At 41.1% G+C, this 17729-nt stretch overlaps 2 protein-coding genes across 2 annotated transcripts; one reads left to right on the forward strand and one right to left on the reverse strand.

Annotated features, from left to right (window-relative positions):
• Positions 1 to 90: 90 nt before the first annotated feature.
• On the forward strand, positions 91 to 10882 carry map3k20b (mitogen-activated protein kinase kinase kinase 20b). The gene is made up of 12 exons (XM_077015252.1): positions 91 to 238; positions 1233 to 1423; positions 2292 to 2379; positions 3987 to 4088; positions 4191 to 4256; positions 4989 to 5017; positions 5178 to 5315; positions 5436 to 5522; positions 7896 to 7970; positions 8507 to 8613; positions 9476 to 9617; positions 9939 to 10882. Exons 2-12 carry the CDS (start codon positions 1265 to 1267, stop codon positions 10281 to 10283), a joined length of 1338 nt encoding a protein of 445 aa, XP_076871367.1. The 5' UTR covers positions 91 to 238; positions 1233 to 1264; the 3' UTR covers positions 10284 to 10882.
• A 1727-nt stretch (positions 10883 to 12609) lies between these two features.
• On the reverse strand, positions 12610 to 16251 carry LOC143521843 (tubulin alpha chain-like). The gene is made up of 4 exons (XM_077015251.1): positions 16092 to 16251; positions 14659 to 14881; positions 14207 to 14355; positions 12610 to 13761 (listed from the first exon to the last, which is right to left on the reverse strand). The coding sequence occupies exons 1-4, from the start codon at positions 16092 to 16094 to the stop codon at positions 12784 to 12786; spliced, it is 1353 nt and encodes a 450-aa protein (XP_076871366.1). The 5' UTR covers positions 16095 to 16251; the 3' UTR covers positions 12610 to 12783.
• Positions 16252 to 17729: the final 1478 nt, after the last annotated feature.

The raw sequence follows: 17729 nt of genomic DNA on the forward strand, positions 1-17729 counted from the left end.
CATATCTGATTTCGACTGTTTGCATGCGAGGATTATTTCCTGTGCCCATGGAGCGGCGCTGTTGACTTTTGTTTGGTTTCATGCGCTTTTCACCGCTGGTGCGCTACTGTCGCGTGTCCTGTTATGGAAGTGCCGTAACACGAGACAATAAGACTCCACATTATTTTATGACGGAGATTGTCCAGAGCGCGAGCCCGAGCCATACTATACGGGATACAACGGAAAAAACGACTAACAGGTATGGGAACATGGTTTTAAATAATTGTTTCATAATGAAACAACTTGTCTAATTCGCTTTAGAATGACTTTTTGAAGACATAGAATGAGTTCAGAAATCTGTCGTGCTTGGGTTTAATAAACATGGAGTTTAATCGTACTCATAACTGATTCATCTGCAAATATTTTGTATGGACTTCTCACTTGTTTTTGGTTTATTTGTGTGTTTTGGGCCTTTTATTTAAACAAAATTCTTAGAATAGTCTTACTGAAAAGTTGGAAACCGCAATCTAAACAAAGATCGTAAAAAATTAAGCTTTCATCTCTGAAAACAATACTTTTGGACTGGAGTCTTTTTCCCCAGAGGAAGTGTGTAAGAACGGGGAACCTTGGCAATAGGAGGAGTTTTTCTTAAGATCTTGATCGTGTGACCCAATGAATTTTGGTTTCCTTGTCAAAATGAAGAGGGTTTTTTTTTGTTAATGAGAAACAGTTTGGGGTCGGGGTGATGTGTATGGGTTCATTGGAAGTGTCATGTAGGCCTATTTATATTTCTACATATTTTTACTAAAACACTTCCAATAGCTTTTTATGATATTATATTTGATATGCATAATATAGGTTATTGGGAAGTTCTATATTTACTTGATTTAAAGTTGCTCTGCCAAAGGTATCAGTGTAAAGTAAATGTAGACTAAAGGTGATCCGTAAAAGAGATCAGGGACAGATCAAGCACACATGAATACATTAGAATTAGATTAGTGTCGGATGTACACTCTCCTCATGAACCATGCGTATACATTCTGATCATCTTTTGTTATCACACTTGACGTATGATGGCAAATCTGTGATTTGTTTAATGTTTTCTGACTTATATTAAACTTTAGGAATTGTAGGACTAACTTTTGCATGCAAGGTTTGCTGTTAGAAGACCGTTGGTCTAATGTTGCTATCACATTGCTCATTTTAACTCAAAAGCTTAAGAAGCAGTTACTTTTCTCCCCATCCTATTGCAGATCTTGGCAATTTGAGTGCACGTCAGTATGAGATGACGTCCCTTGGCGCTAGCTTCGTGCAGATACAATTCGATGACATCCACTTTTATGAGAACTGCGGTGGGGGGAGCTTCGGCAGCGTGTACCGTGCACGCTGGATTTCGCAAGACAAAATAGTGGCTGTTAAAAAGCTGCTGAAGATTGATGCGGAGGTTGTGACATACATATGCACCCCTCACAATCCTGCCACTATATAAGGGTTTTATTTCTACGTAGGGCACAACTTAGGGGCCAGATTGACACACAGATAGGGGGGGGCTTCTTTCTGGTTAATGTGGCTCTCATTCTCTGTTCCAGATTTTCTGTTTTTTTCATCCAATTTATTTGCTCCCTGACACTTGTTTATTGTTCACGAGAGAAGGAAAGAGGGAGTGCTTGATTGGTATGAGATGACTGTGTAGCACACTCTTTCCATGACTCTTTATCCCTCTCCCCCTCTCTCTATATAAAGCAAATCTGATGCTCTCTGTATCAAGAGGTGGCATGGTTCTGTAGGAGTGCAGGGTGCAGAACTGCTTTGTAGTCTCTGTCCAGGATGTTTCAAGAGAGTTTCAAGAACACTACCAGGAGCAAGCCCTAGGAAGCTTTGCTGGCTTCTACAGCAGTTTAAACATTCTACACCAAAAATTATTTCGAGCAAAATATCTAATTGACACAGTTCTTCACTTATCCCAAATGTGGCCGATCAGCCAAAAATAGTAAATTAGTTATCATATAGCTGGTGAAACTGATATATTTAAAATGTCACATACACATATTTAGCTGATTTTTGTTTGAAACTGCTAGTTACAATACAAAGCCAAATAATGTCTTCTGAGGAAAGTGTGTGATGATTGGGTATCTAGAAAGGCGCTATATAAGTTGAACATTCATTCATTTAGAATCAGAGTTGCATGATGAGAATTGGTGAACATAAGCTTCCCTACATTGTTAGCTAAGTTAGCCTTGCGCTGCATTACAACACTAAAGCAAAATGTGGTTGGTTGGTCAGTGCCATTCAGTGTATCTCTTTCCTTTCAGGCTGAGATTCTCAGTGTTCTGAGCCACAAAAACATCATTCAGTTTTATGGAGCAGTTCTTGAAGCCCCAAACTATGGAATCGTCACAGGTAACATGAGTGTGAGTGTGTCTAGGCAACTAATTATATTGATGATAAACATTTGTTAGCCTACTTAATTGTGATTTCTGAATTTTAGTGTGTTCATATTCTTGTGTGTTTTGCATGGTATTACTCCAAATCTAAATGAAAAATTTTATTGTATCCACGTAATACAGTTTTGTCCACCGACTGTTCTGTGCTCTGTGGTGTGCGTGTGGTCCACAGGACAGACGAGAAAATGTAGACCCCCCCATGTCCTTATTTAGAACAAAGTGGAAGGTTCTTTGTGGTCTGTCCAATCTCTATCACACTTTTGTCAACTTTGCCTTCCTCTACTGAGCAGGAGTTTCCATATTCTTTTATCCTTCAGCTGTACTTTGTGGCAGTAATATAGCTAGTGCTTTAAAGCTGGCCATGAACATGGCCATGAGTTCATTTGTAAACATTCTGTTGTGATCTCTGGTTTCAGAGATGTAAATCATCTTAGATGTATTTAATCTACATTCATCAAATTTACAAAAATTGGCAGTCACTGAGTTGCATGATGACAAAGATGTTTTTTTCTGTTATCTGTGCTTTTTAGCAGCTGTGGTATTTAAAATCATATTAATACATAACAAACTGAACTGTTTTCTGATTATGATTATGACCCCCATCATTGTCACCCATCCACTCTCTCTCTCTCTCTCTCTCTCTCTCTCTCTTTCTCTCTCTCTCTCTCTCTCTCTCTCTCTCTCTCTCCTTTTGTGTCTATATAATAAAGTCTCTCCTGTTGCTTGGTGGACTTGTGGCTATGCAGTACATTTGAAAGTTGATCTTGGCTGTTTATTTTGCGGGTGAAAAACACTTAATGGTTGTAGTCATAGGCTGTTAATTATTGTGTTTTTTGTGACTCTCTTAATCCCTAATCCCAGTCCTGGGCTTCCTATGCCGTAACACAACTAAGTCTACTCATATGTAGGATTTGTGAATTACCCGATGTTCATTTGAGCTGGGATTGACAGAAAGTAGAAAACACTGTGCTAAGCACAGATGTGGCTGTGTGATTCTGCATGGCTATGTGTGGTTCTGCGTGGCCTGGCTATGGGGGAGTCATGGTCTGGCCTGGTTGTTAGGGAACCATTTCGATTGACTGAAGTGCCTTTGACCAAGGCACTTAAACCCCAACTGCTCTCTGGGTGCTGGGCTAACACTGCCCACTGCCCTGGACATTTGTGCACCACAGTGCTCCAGTGATCACTAGCGTGTGTGTTCTCACTCCACAGATGGGTAAATGTGGAGGATTAATTTCGATTGGGGTGCAAATCACAATTAACAATATGGCAACTTAACTTATGGTTCTCCTGACACGTGATAATTGTTAGTCCTTGCGATTGTGATGATGTGGTGATTGTGATCACTATTGTAATGAATGTGAACTTGTGATTGTGATCACTATTGTGTCAGTGGTTCTCTCTACTCTCTGTTTCTTCCTATCAACTTCTGTTTTCTCCTTTTTTTCAAAATAAAGATGTAAATTTGTCATGTGATGCTGGACCTTTAATTCTGGATGTGTGTGTGTGTGTGTGTGTGTGTGTGTGTGTGTGTGTGTGTGTGTGTGTGTGTGTGTGTATAAGAATTTGCCAGCGGGGGGTCACTGTATGAGTATCTGTCCAGTACAGACAGTGAGGAGATGGACATGGATCAAGTCATGACATGGGCATTGGACATTGCTAAAGGTAGGGACATGTACATGCATGAGCATATTTGTATGTGTCATTAGCAAATTCTCATGTAATTCTTGTAATAGATGTGACTTATGGACTGATGTTTCTTCTTAGGAATGCATTATTTACATGCAGAAGCTCCAGTGAAGGTCATTCACCGGGACCTAAAATCACGGAATGGTAAGATCTTTGTTCATTTAGATGTTTTCCATGTAATTTTCCTGATCCCGGGCGTATGAAGGGTAAAATAGTTAACAACACCTTTTTGGGGAGAGACCAAGCGCACTTTTGCTGGTGGATGATGCTTATTGCGTAATGCTGGGAGCATGTGTTGACACTGTTGCCAGTCTTATTCACTTTACAGACATTGTTAGGTCAGCTCCACCACTAGCAAGACTTTGAACAGGAATACTCTTGTAGCTGCAATATATTCAATATATATATGATTATTTACATGTACTTGTACCTGTATTACCTGTGTTAAAATTGTAAAGTGAACTTGGGTATCTTGAAAGGCGCTATATAAATCGAACATTCATTCATTCATTTATTATTTAGTCAATTTAATTGATTTAACAATGTAAAACATTTGTAACTAAAAGACACCTTAATAAGGGTGTTTTCTTAGGGTAGAACAAATATATCATATTAATTTGAGTTGTTTATCCATAGGCCACTTGCTATTATGCAGATGTCAAACATTGCTCCATAGTTTAACATGTGTTACATCACTAACAATAGACAATTTTGTACTGGATCTCATATGGATATATTATGTTTAACTATGAAGATATAACGGGCTATAAAATATTACTTCTGGTATTGGAGAAACACTGTGTGTGTCTGTGTAAGTGTGTGTTTTATATAACAGGAAGTATAATGAATGTACTAATTTAGACTTTTTCTTTCTAGTGGTGCTAGCTGCAGACAACGTTCTCAAGGTATACATAATTTTAATGAGGGTTCAATATTTCTGTTCAAATAAACACCTGACATTCTGTCTGTTGTAATATACATCTGTGTCTTAATGTTTTTTTTGTCTGTATGAATTATGTCAACACCCCCCCCCCTTTCCAAACCACTGATACTTCGATCTGTCAGATCTGTGATTTTGGGGCATCTAAGTTCCTGTCTCATACCACACATATGTCTTTGGTGGGCACGTTCCCCTGGATGGCCCCAGAGGTGATCCAGAGCTTGCCTGTTTCTGAAACATGCGACACATATTCCTATGGTGTGGTGAGTATTTTAATGTGTGTATGTGTACGTGCACATATGAGGGTTTGTTCAATGACACATTTGTGCATGTATGTGTTGCTTACACTTTTGAGCTTTCATGAATTTTAATCTCTACTTCAGGTTTTATGGGAAATGCTGACCAGAGAGGTGCCTTTTAAAGGATTTGAGGGCTTGCAGGTGGCCTGGCTGGTTGTGGAGAAAAATGAGGTAAAGCATTATACACTCACTGGCCTCTTTATTAGGTACACATGTTCAACTGCTCGTTAGCGCAAATGTCGAATCAGCCAGTCACATGGCAGCAACTCAGTGCATTTACGCATTTAGACATGGCCAAGACTATCTGTTGCAGTTCAAACTGAGCATCAAAATGGGGAAGAAAGATGATTTAAGTGACTTTGAACGTGGCAAGGTTGTTGGTGCCAGATGGGCTGATCTGAGAATTTCATAAACTGCTGATCTACTGGGATCTACTTCATGCACAACCATCTCTAGGGTTTACAGAGAATGGTCTGAAAAAGAAAATATCCAGTCAGCAGTTCTGTGGGTGCAAATGCCTTGTTGATGCCAGAGGTCAGAGGAGAATGGCCAGACTGGTTTGAATTGGTAGAACTGATAGAATTGATAGAACAGCAACAGTAACTCAAATAGCCAGTCAACCACGTTAACCAAGGCATGCAGAAGAGCATCTGAATGCACAACACGTCAAACCTTGAGGCGGATGGGCTACAGCAGCAGAAGACCACACCAGGTGCCACTCCTGTAAGCTAAGAACAGGAAACTGAGGCTACAATTCGCACAGGCTCACCAAAATTGGACAATAGGGGACTGGAAAAATGTTGCCTGGTTTGATGAGTCTCGATTTCTGCTGCGACATTCGGATGGTAGGGTCAGAATTTGGTGTCAACAACGTGAAAGTATGGATCCATCCTGCCTTGTATCAACAGTTCAAGCTGGTGGTGGAGCTGCAATGGTGTGGGGAATATTTTCCTTGAGTATCATGTCAATGCCACAGACTACCTGAGTATTGTTGCTGACCATGTCCATCCCTTTATGACCACAGTGTACCCATCTTCTGATGGCTACTTCCAGCAGGAGAATGCGCTATGTCATAAAGCACGATTCAGCTCAGACTAGTTTCTTGAACATGACAATGAGTTCAATGTACTCGAATGGCCTCCACAGTCACCAGATCTAAATCCAATAGAGCGCCTTTGGGATTTTGTGGAGCAGGAGAATCGCATCATGGATGTGCAGCCAACAAATCTGCAGCAACTGTGTGATGCTACCATGTCAATATCGATCAGACTCTCTGAGGAATGTTTCCAGTACCTTGCTGAATCTATGCCACGAAGGACTAAAGCAGTTCTGAAGGGAAAAGGGGGGTCCAACCCGGTACTAGCAAGGTGTACCTAACAAAGTGGCTGGCAAGTGTATCTCCATAATTCTAGTAGCAAAATGAAATGGACTGAATGATTATTTATGACTCCATGACACTTCGCATTACGTTCTGAAGCGCTGCACCCTCTCAGTTATGTAGAAGAACCAACTGATAAAGGATTCCTGGGTGGTTCTCATTTAGTATTTATAGTTGGTTGATCTCACACTTAGAGTGACTGAGCAAGTGAAGTCTCTGCTGCTTTAATAGAATACACGCTCACTTTACTCAGTGAAAATCTTGTCCACAGGATATGGCTGTTGTTGTTGCAGCTGTTTTGATGTTATTGTTATTGTTTATTGTTATTTTGATGTTGTTGTTTTTGTTTTGGTACTTTTGTTGGTGGTGGTTGCTAGTTGTTGTTTGGGTGTTCTTGTTGTTGGCTGTTGCTGCTGTTGCTGAGTGGTAAGACAGCCAGCTTACTTAATGTGGGCTCTTGTAAATTAGACCATAGAGACTTCAGAACGAGAGAACAATCAGGAAACATACCTTATCTAAACAGCCTAGTTAGTCAAAGAGGGAGGGAGGAAAAGAGAGAGAGAGAGAGAGAGAGAGAGAGAGAGAGAGAGAGAGAGAGAGAGAGAGAGAGAGAGAGAGAGAGAGAGAGAAATGGGAAGACAAATGGATTCTAAAAGCAGTAAAAGTCACATAGTCTGGAGTGGGAGAGGACAGAAAGATATTTTGCTTCAAGGTCAAGATATTTGTTGTGATATGTGCTTTGGGTTTATCAGTAAAATACATGTCACACATAAGACCTGCACTTTTTGTTCAGCTCACCAGTGTGAGTGTGCAGCACATCTACATTCTAAACATTTTCAGTAGTATTAATTAATTTCAAGTAAATGTGATTGTTTGGCAGCATTTTATGATTCATATGTATCACATATGTTGTTAATCCTAATGCTGTATGGATATGATGAAGCACCACCCCACACTAAACTGCTGATGCATTATTATAAACAGTCCTGAGAGAGTTTTTTCCAGCAGTTGAGTTTGCATGCTATAATTAGACTTAAAATTTGAAAAAAGGATGGCCATAATGATTTGTGTGTGTGTGTGTGTGTGTGTGTGTGTGTGTGTGTGTGTGTGTGTGTGTGTGTGTGTGTGTGTGTGTGTGTGTGTGTGTGTGTGTGTGTGTGTATCAGAGGCCAACCATTCCAAGCAGCTGCCCTGCCAGTTTTGCAGAGCTGATGAGATCATGCTGGGTGGCTGAACCCAAGGTGAGTGCCCTGCAGGTCCAACATGTCATTCTCCTTGAAGAACATTTATAGAGATTTTAGTGTGGTTTGGGTTTGGGGTTTTGTGCTACAAAAGAGATTTTGGAGAATATGACTACATCTTAGGAACTGGAGAGAAGACAAAATAGGGATTTCAGTCTTCTTTCGAGACTTTGTCTTCTCTCTTGTCAGCTTACTATAGACATTTATCTTTCAAAACTGACATTAGAGACACAGACTAGGCATAAGTCTAGACTAAACAGGATTTCCAATGAAGAAGATCAGCTTCAGTATCATTTAGTTCACAATGTAAATTAGTCACTAAATAAAGCAGATATGTAAATAAAGCAGATATGAAACTGTAGGAAACACTGAGGAAACATTGAGGTATTTTCTTGTTATGATAATATAAAATTGGTTATAAAATGTAACTTAACTTAAAATTGTTATGATTCTGAAGAATATTTAGTAATGCATTTGAAGTAATGAACTGCATTTGAGTAATGAATTACAAGAAAATTGTTATGCCCTTTTCTCAGGAGAGACCGGAGTTTAAACAGATCCTGACCACTTTAGAATCTATGTGTAATGACAGTAAGCTTCCTGACCAGTGTAATTCTTTCCTACACAACAAAGCAGAGTGGAGGTATTTATGCTTACACACACACACACACACACATACAGAGAGACACATGTAGAGAGACAGAAACAGTGAAAGACATAAAGGTGTCCCTCACATGCACACAAACTCATAATCAAACATGTCCAAAAGCATACACAGACTCACATGGCTCTCAAGAAGTCAGAATTGTTTTTTGATCACTCCAGTCCACAATCTATATTAAGGTTGGGAAAGAGTGCATAAAGAGTTGAGGAGGAATGAGAGGTTAAGGGAAAGAAAGACAGCTGGGACAGATGTATCAGTAAGATGGGTGAGGGGCAAAAATAGGCTAGCATTTGTTATGGGAGTACATTCTGGAGTCATGAGAGCTAATAAAGGCTGAACAGCAAGGGACATGAAGAGAGCTTCGCTCTAGCAGATCTAGAGACAGGGAAAAAGTGTAGAGAGCAAGCCAATGAGAGAGAAATAGAGAGACAGAGAGAGGGTGAGAAATTCTGAGAGGGTCTGCCATGAGCATGGTAGGGCTAGCGACCAATTTCAGCAGTAAGAGGGACGTTTGGAGAGTGTGTGTGTGTGTGTGTGTGTGGGGGGAGTGAGCTTGGCACGAGCAGACATGGCTTCGGGGCTAAAATATACGAGGAGGGGGTTCCTGGCCCTGTAGCACATACCTGTTTATAAATAGCTGCACTGAAGGCTTTGTGTAAGCAGACATGGCACTTGTTTATAGCATGGCACAGAGCGACCCCTGTTGGTGAGATGGTGTGGCTTCCTTGGTGCAATGTTAGCAGCCTTCCTGGACCAGTGTTGTTTGAGCCTTAAAACACCTCTTTTGTTAGAGCCATCAATTCAGCGTTATTTCCTCCCTTCTTTTCTCATTCTTTGTAAGATGTGAAATTGATGCAACTCTGGAGCGGCTGAAGAGGCTTGAGAGAGAGTTGACCTGTAAGGAACAAGAGCTGGAGGAGAGGGAGAGGAGACTACGAGAATGGGAGAACAGACTCATGGAAAGATCTAGATCGTGCACTCCTGTAAGAAACATACAAAATAACTTAAATGAAATATATTATTATAAGAATAATTACAAGACTTGTGTATCTTGTGTATATACACTTTGAACAATTGTGAACATTCAAAAATACAAGATGTATTTTTGTGCACCATTTCAAGACAAATCTTGGTTGCAAACATAACTTAGAACCACTAGGGGGCGACTGAAGATTAAAATGATCTCAGTATTGTGTTTTTATTCTAACTTTTGCAGTACTACAGACACTATTCAGCAGCTATCCTCAGGTTTAATTGAATTTTTATCATTATTGTTGGTGTTGTTCTGTCTCCTTCTCTCTCAGTTCTTCTCTCCCATATCCCCCATGGCTGCCACACTGAGCGCCGAATCTTTCTACGAGTCTCGCTCTGAGGAGAGCAACAGCTCAGAAGTAAGCTGCCAGATCTCATCCTCCTGCAGCAACGGTGATCTAGGTGGTGCCAGTCTGCAGGCACTAATGCGTGGCTTCGGGGGCGTGTTCGACCTGGACGTGGGCGTGACCGGGTGCGGCCCCATGCGCCAGTCAGGCATGCAGGTAAACATGCAGGCCAAGCAAAACTCCTCAAAGTCCTCTTGTGTGCGTGAGGGCCGCAAACTCAACATGGCCATCGCCATGGATGCCTTTGGCTGGTCGGACGACAGTGACTAGAGGCTTTTATAATGGATGTGAGCGTGACCAGATATGTGAGCGGACATTAGGTCTGAGCTAGATCAAATGTTGCATATCTCTAAAATGTTTAAATACTATAAATGAGGTAATATGATAGGATGATCCATCCTATTATTTGGGAAAACAAAATTGAAAGAGGATGAAGAATATTTTTAGAAATACTTTAAATGTTTTGCCCAAGTCTGCTGTGGCCCATTGTTTTATTAAATACTGAGCAGACCTCGACACTGCACTGGCTCTGTGAGTAATAGAATTGCTATTCTGTCTGTTTTAAGGAAGAACTGCAATTACACTTTCCCAATCCAAGCAGACAGGTGTAAAGCTATAAAACTATGTACTATAATCAGGGTTTTACCTCAGCCACCTCAGTTATATAAGCAGTTGTGTTAATCTGCATATTCAAAGTGAATTGTGAGGTCCTTATTGCATCAAACTATGAAAGCAAATTCTACATGAGCAAACATGAGCAAATTCATTGTTGTTGGCTGTTGAACTGTTTGTGAGCAGAAGGCTGTGAGGGGGATTTGTGAAGGTGATTTTGTAAAGCCCTTATTTTTTAAATAAAGGTATTACTGCTGTGCATTTGAATTCCTTTCCAAGTACACAAGGAAATATACAGTGCTTATGTTTGTCAAATAAATAAAAATGTTGTAGTCACAAAGAATTGCTGATATTAAATGTTTTCAAAATCTGATGAACTTAACACATTTTTCCTTTCCAGCTGTTCTCAGCTCATGTACTGGCAGTAAAATGTCTTTGCCTTGTGCCTTCTCTTCTGGATCTTCTCTTTGAGATCTTAGGCCATAACTTTTCTGCTCAAGCTTGGGCTAAAACCCTGCTTGCATATGAGCAGATACCACAGTTCCTCTTACTGGAATCATGACAAGCATGTCTAGTTTGTTTTTTTTCCCCACTTCATGTTTTGCGCGGGACAGCTAACGGTTGGCTGACCACATCTCTACTGCATGTGTGAAACAGATAGGCTGAGTGCCAATTTAAGACATGGTCAATGATAGTCAGGTCTGTTGTTCATGGTATACACATTCATTGACAAAAATGTTAGTTGATTTGATTCATACTTTATTGATCCTTTAAGGATGTTTCCTTCATGGAAATTATGAATTATGGAAATGTTCAATTGACATTCTTCTGATATCTAGTAGAACTGGAATTTAGGAACTGGATGTATTTAGCTGCAGACCTGGGCCATTAAAAGCCTAAATTAGATGTCTCCCTCCATTTTGTTGGTGTGTAATCAGCACAGGGCTGTCCAGTACAGCTCTGCTGTAGACGTAGCCTTACTGACGTGGGATCTGAGAACTTGGTTAAATGAAGTGTGAAATGGGTGGCTGCAGATTCTTAGGGCTTTAGCAGCAGGGGCTGAGGACTTAAAAGTTTAGTTTCAAAAATGTGCGTGTGTAGGGAACTTACAGCTCACATTTCTACTGATGTGCCTTCAAAGCAGACATCCAAAGATATATGGACAGTGGAAATGAATGAATGCCAAATAACTAAGTATTATAATATAATCATCTGGTGTGTGGCATACAAAGTAGTCCATAATAATAAAACAATAACTAGTCGAGGTCATGGTGGGGCAAGAGCCAATCAGCAGCATCGGGCGAAGGCAGGTATACCATGGGCAGGTCGCCAGTCCACCACATGGCCCACACACACACTCACCTATAGGCAAATTTAGAGTGACCAACCAACACACGTCTTTGGACATTTTGGACTGTGGGAGGAAACTGGAGTACCTGGAGAAAACCCACTCAGGCACAGGGAGAACATTCAAATGCTGTACAGACCAGACCGAGAATCTAACCCAGTCCACCCTCCTGTGAGGCAACAACGCTTAACCACCAACGCCACCCTATACAAAAGTAATGATTGTCAATATTTCTCATGTTACATAGAGCAATAAAGCCTTCATTAGGTGTTTATATAAAAATTTGTTTAGTCTGTTACAAGAACTGTTTTGCTGCCATCAAACTTTAAGTCACACTGCTAATACTGCTGTGTTGCAGTGGTAACATGCAAGAACTACATTTGTTGCTTTACCTAGCAACATTATGGGTAGATCCTGGACATTGAATGTATCCCATAAACTACAGCATGTCCTGTTCACCATTTCTGAATCAAAAGGCAGTTGAGAATGACCAAGAATTATTGTCCATGACGATGGACAAATATAAGTGTTCTAGAAGTTAGTCCAGGTCAATATGCAGGAAGTAAAGTTAGGTTTGCAATGTCATGATTGACTCGCTGAATCAGGTATATGCTGCTTAACTCACAAAAATGCACATAAGCAGGAATTAATTTTTATTGAGAAATCATTTTAAAAAGACAAGAGCTTCACGGAATGCTTATACAATGGAATGATTCTCATGCTTTTTGGCTTGCCCATAAAGTTGACTTTTTATGCTAAATGCTAGAACATTCACAAGCTAGAGCAAAAGGAAAGTGAACCATGTTATCTTTAGTACTCTTCTCCTTCTTCTCCCTCATCTCCAATGGTGTCTGTGCCCACCTCTTCATAATCTTTCTCCAGAGCAGCCATATCTTCTCTGGCTTCTGAGAACTCTCCCTCTTCCATGCCCTCTCCAACATACCAGTGCACAAAGGCCCTCTTGGCATACATGAGGTCAAACTTGTGGTCCAGGCGAGCCCAGGCCTCAGCGATGGCTGTGGTGTTACTCAGCATGCAAACAGCTCTTTGCACCTTGGCCAAGTCTCCCCCAGGAACCACAGTGGGGGGCTGATAGTTGATTCCCACCTTGAAGCCAGTGGGACACCAGTCCACAAACTGGATGGTGCGCTTTGTCTTGATGGTAGCGATTGCAGAATTGACATCTTTGGGCACAACATCGCCACGGTACAGCAGACAGCAGGCCATGTATTTGCCATGACGAGGGTCACACTTCACCATCTGATTGGCTGGCTCAAAACAAGCATTGGTGATATCAGCAACAGAGAGCTGCTCATGGTATGCTTTTTCTGCAGATATTACAGGGGCATAGGTAGCCAGGGGGAAGTGAATGCGAGGGTACGGAACCAGGTTGGTCTGAAACTCAGTCAGATCAACATTTAGGGCTCCATCAAAGCGGAGGGAGGCCGTGATGGAGGAAACAATTTGGCCAATGAGCCTGTTGAGGTTGGTGTAGGTGGGGCGTTCAATATCGAGGTTTCTACGACAGATATCATAGATGGCCTCATTATCCACCATGAAAGCACAGTCGGAGTGCTCCAGAGTAGTGTGTGTGGTCAGGATGGAGTTGTAGGGCTCCACCACAGCTGTTGAGACCTGGGGGGCTGGGTACACAGCAAACTCCAGTTTGGACTTCTTTCCATAGTCCACAGACAGGCGCTCCATCAGCAGAGAGGTGAAGCCAGAGCCTGTACCTCCACCAAAGCTGTGGAAGATCAGGAAGCCCTGCAGTCCTGTGCACTGGTCAGCCTGAAGAAATTGGACAACATGCAGTGAGGAATCATTTAATAGTTTTAAAACTGTTAATCCAAACTTCCACTTTTGTAAATAAAGGTAATTAAACTGTAGATGATGCCACTACAGACCAATATCCTCATTAAGTAACTTCCAAGAATGTTTATGCAAGTCAATGGGGAAAGTTAGTAAATTTGTAAACATTTGTTCCATGTTTTAACAAACACAGCTCTGAAATATGCAAGATGTACTTCAGCATCTGCAAATGTAAACAAGGTCTTTGCATACTCAAACACGGGCTTTGGGCCAAACAGTCCCCCCCCCCTATGGTCATGGGCCTAGATGGTCCAGAAAGAAGTTGATACGTGTTTGCTTTACATACAAATTCAGTGACGAACATTCTGTACTGTACAATACACTATTGCTCCGAGTGCCCTCCAAACACCGTTTAGTCTCTCACCAGTTTGCGGGTTCTGTCCAGCACCAGGTCAATGATCTCTTTGCCGATGGTGTAATGGCCACGGGCGTAGTTGTTGGCAGCATCTTCCTTCCCTGTGATCAGCTGCTCTGGGTGGAAGAGCTGGCGGTAGGTACCTGTGCGGACCTCGTCTGGGGGAGACAAAAAAGTAAAAAAAAAAAAAAAAAAAAAAAAATTAGTCCAATCTGTTACTCAAAAGTTCAATTCTATGATATTTGATCAACCATTTAACAGTTCAATTAGTTCATTGCTCAAGGTTTTGAGCATAGGCTAAAACTGATATTTTGAAAGAGCTAATGCAAATCTCTCATTGTTCTGTTTCTCATTACTATTAATCAACACACAAAAACGTCTTGCAAACAATGCAGACCCATCAGCCAAATGACTAATCCATTTCCAATAAAAATAAAACTACAATAAGTAGCAGTCTTTACCAATGACGGTGGGCTCCAGGTCTACAAACACGGCTCTTGGAACATGCTTGCCAGCTCCAGTCTCACTGAAGAACGTGTTGAAAGAGTCGTCTCCCCCACCGATGGTTTTGTCACTAGGCATTTGGCCGTCTGGCTGGATGCCATGCTCCAAGCAATACAGCTCCCAGCATGCATTGCCCATCTGAGCACCGGCTTGGCCGACATGTATGGAGATACACTCACGCTGGGGAGAGAAGAGGCACGTTTAGCTTCAGCTACTACTTGCTACATCAAAACGCATTGTACAGCAAAAAATTTGACAATTTTTAGGCAATCTTTAGACAGATAAAACGCGTACAGACACCAATTTTAGTGTTATCACCAGATGAGCTCGTGAACTGCTCTTTCTCGTCTGTCTTTTTAAAAGGGGAACAACCCTGTCGCACATCTGTTCCTGCCATTAGCGGAGGACGGTGACGTGTCCCGCTTTGTACTGTTCAACCATTTCATCCACCATTTCATCCGAACTAAAGGACCTTCACGGCGAACACGAATCAGATCTGACCGATCGTTGTCGAGCCCGAACACCCGACTCCAAAATTCAGTCACTCGAAAGTCTTTCAATTTAATATATTTTATATGCATGGCCTGCGAGAGCTGGAATAAGCGTGTCCTTATTTTCAGGTACACAGACTATACTTCAGGAAACCAACTGAAACATTAACTTCGTGTTCATCATCGTTATCTGTAGCAGCCGCACCGAAACTGCGTCTCAGTTTACAGAACGGGATGTTCGGCCTACATTAGAGGAGGAAATGACTCATGCGGTTTCTAAGCACCCGAACGGACTCAACCCGTGTAAAATAACCCTTCATAGTAACCATTTCACGTCCCTTCAGTGAAGACAAACACGTTTCTCACAGTGACTTATTTCGTGAAAAGGAGAGGAATTGGTGCACGATTAGGCGCGCACTAGAGAAGGCCGCGGGGCAGAGCCCGCCTTCCTCCACCAGCGTCCTCCATCACGCGTTCAGAAATGGAGGGAAGCAAAAACCAACGGTAGGAACAAGGCGGACCAAACAGGGCGGTGGTGCGATTATTTAGTCCACATACATCCCTCAACAATGGTAGAGAAGCACGTCCACGCTAGTCATTCGATTAAAACGTTACACTTATCGCGATACATGTTGTCCATCTCTTTTGTGTAGGGACGTTGTTGCGCACTCCTCAATTACTGCATCTACGAGCTTATATATTTTTTTACTTATTTTCTAAAGCGAAAGTATTTCCTCCCATATATTTCGAAAATTCTCATCCAATCCGATCATAAAGAATGACAAAATACAGATTCGTGGGCGATAAAAAAATTGCACAATAAGGAAAAATGTCATTATGAATCTTTTTTTTTTTTACATACAACCTATTATAAGGTTTACAATGCACAAAAGACTCACCATTATTCCAATTGTTTTTCCTTCAGACCGACGTCGATGAATCGGAGAACGAGGGAAGTATTACTGAGACGTGTGTTGGGTGGTGTTATATACCCTGGGGGCGGGCTGGGGTAGAGCTCTAGACGCACTGAGCTTCATTTTCTATTGGCGCCAGTGACTTGCCGCTGAAAATTGTAGGCGGGAGTTTAATTTGAATGGCAAACGGTCTGCCGATTGGACAAAGAAAGCCAGATACCGGCGTTTAGAAAACCTTTTGTAAATCGCATATTAATATACTCCCGACCCACAGGCCTTACAAAAAAACCGCCATAGAGATTAAAATCAGGCTAATACATCAGTAAACACGCATCAACATGGATATTCCATATGGCAGGGTACAAACAATGCAGGTGCATTCCGTTCGCTGTAGTAGTTTTCTCCATAGACGTTAAATTCGACTACAATAACCGTTTATTATTATATGACACAAGGGGTGACAGGGAGACGTCCTTGTCACTGCTCCGCCACCAGGAGACGTACCAGAAATAAAGGAGCGAAACGTTGGTGAATGGTGGTTTCTTGCTGATGACGAACCTGCGTCTAACCAATGGGCACCGGTAGAGGTGCGACAGGCAGCAATGCCCAGCAAATTGTAACAGCTACCTGTATAATCCCGACATCAAAACTAAAATGGACCCATCAATCATTGCATATCATCACAAGATCTGGTGTGTTGACCTGTTGGAAATGTAGGGAGCATGCGGAACAAAATATTCAAACCGACTGAAATTACTTATGTGTTGTGCTAGTTTCAAAGCTATTCCTATTGTTCACTAGAATTTCACAGATAATTTCACAAAACAAAGCTGACATTCTGCACTCTAACCTAAAATGTTTTCTTTCTTTCTTTTTTAGAGTAGTGACCTTAAGTATTGATCCAAAACAACAAAAGTTTCTGTGTTCTGTGCCACTGTCCATGTACTTATATTTGGTAACGCTGTACCATGTATTATGTGGCTTGAAGAGAGAGAAAGAAACCTGTAACCTGTCCTTGTGATTTGAGTGTTTTCAACTTATTACTATTTAAAATTTAAAGCTCTGTGATTCAGAATGCATGTTAAGTCTTTCTAACATAATCTACAATTATTTGTAAAAATGTCTGAAATGTGCTGGTAATAATGATGACATCATGTCAATACAAAGAGTTACAGCCCTGTTCAATAAACTCCCCAGACAGTGAGAGTACATTAAAGTCAAGCTGTAATCTATTAGGCTTAACATATGACAGTATTTGGCCATTCTGAATCTCTGCTGTCCTTTTAAATGTCAAATTAATTCCAAGATGCAAACATATAGTACTTTTTTGTGTATAAAATTTATGCCACAACAATGAGTCTCAGCATTTAAATTCAGTTCTTTATCTCAAACTCATATTTAAAAAATCATCAGTTGTTTCAGCTATTTCTATGAGAGCAGCTGGCATGTTTGTTACTGTTTCACCTGTGATCAGGTAATCAGCTTTATTGTCATTTGTGATCAGGTAATCAACTTTATGTAGAAACTTTGGAATCTTCTAATAAATATAGTAGTAGAATAAGATATTAACGATTTTCAAGGAATTTTATGGTAGTGAAAAGACAATGGGAAAAGAAATATGTT

The sequence above is a fragment of the Brachyhypopomus gauderio genome, chromosome 8, assembly GCF_052324685.1.
Source record: "Brachyhypopomus gauderio isolate BG-103 chromosome 8, BGAUD_0.2, whole genome shotgun sequence".
Taxonomy (NCBI): domain Eukaryota; kingdom Metazoa; phylum Chordata; class Actinopteri; order Gymnotiformes; family Hypopomidae; genus Brachyhypopomus; species Brachyhypopomus gauderio.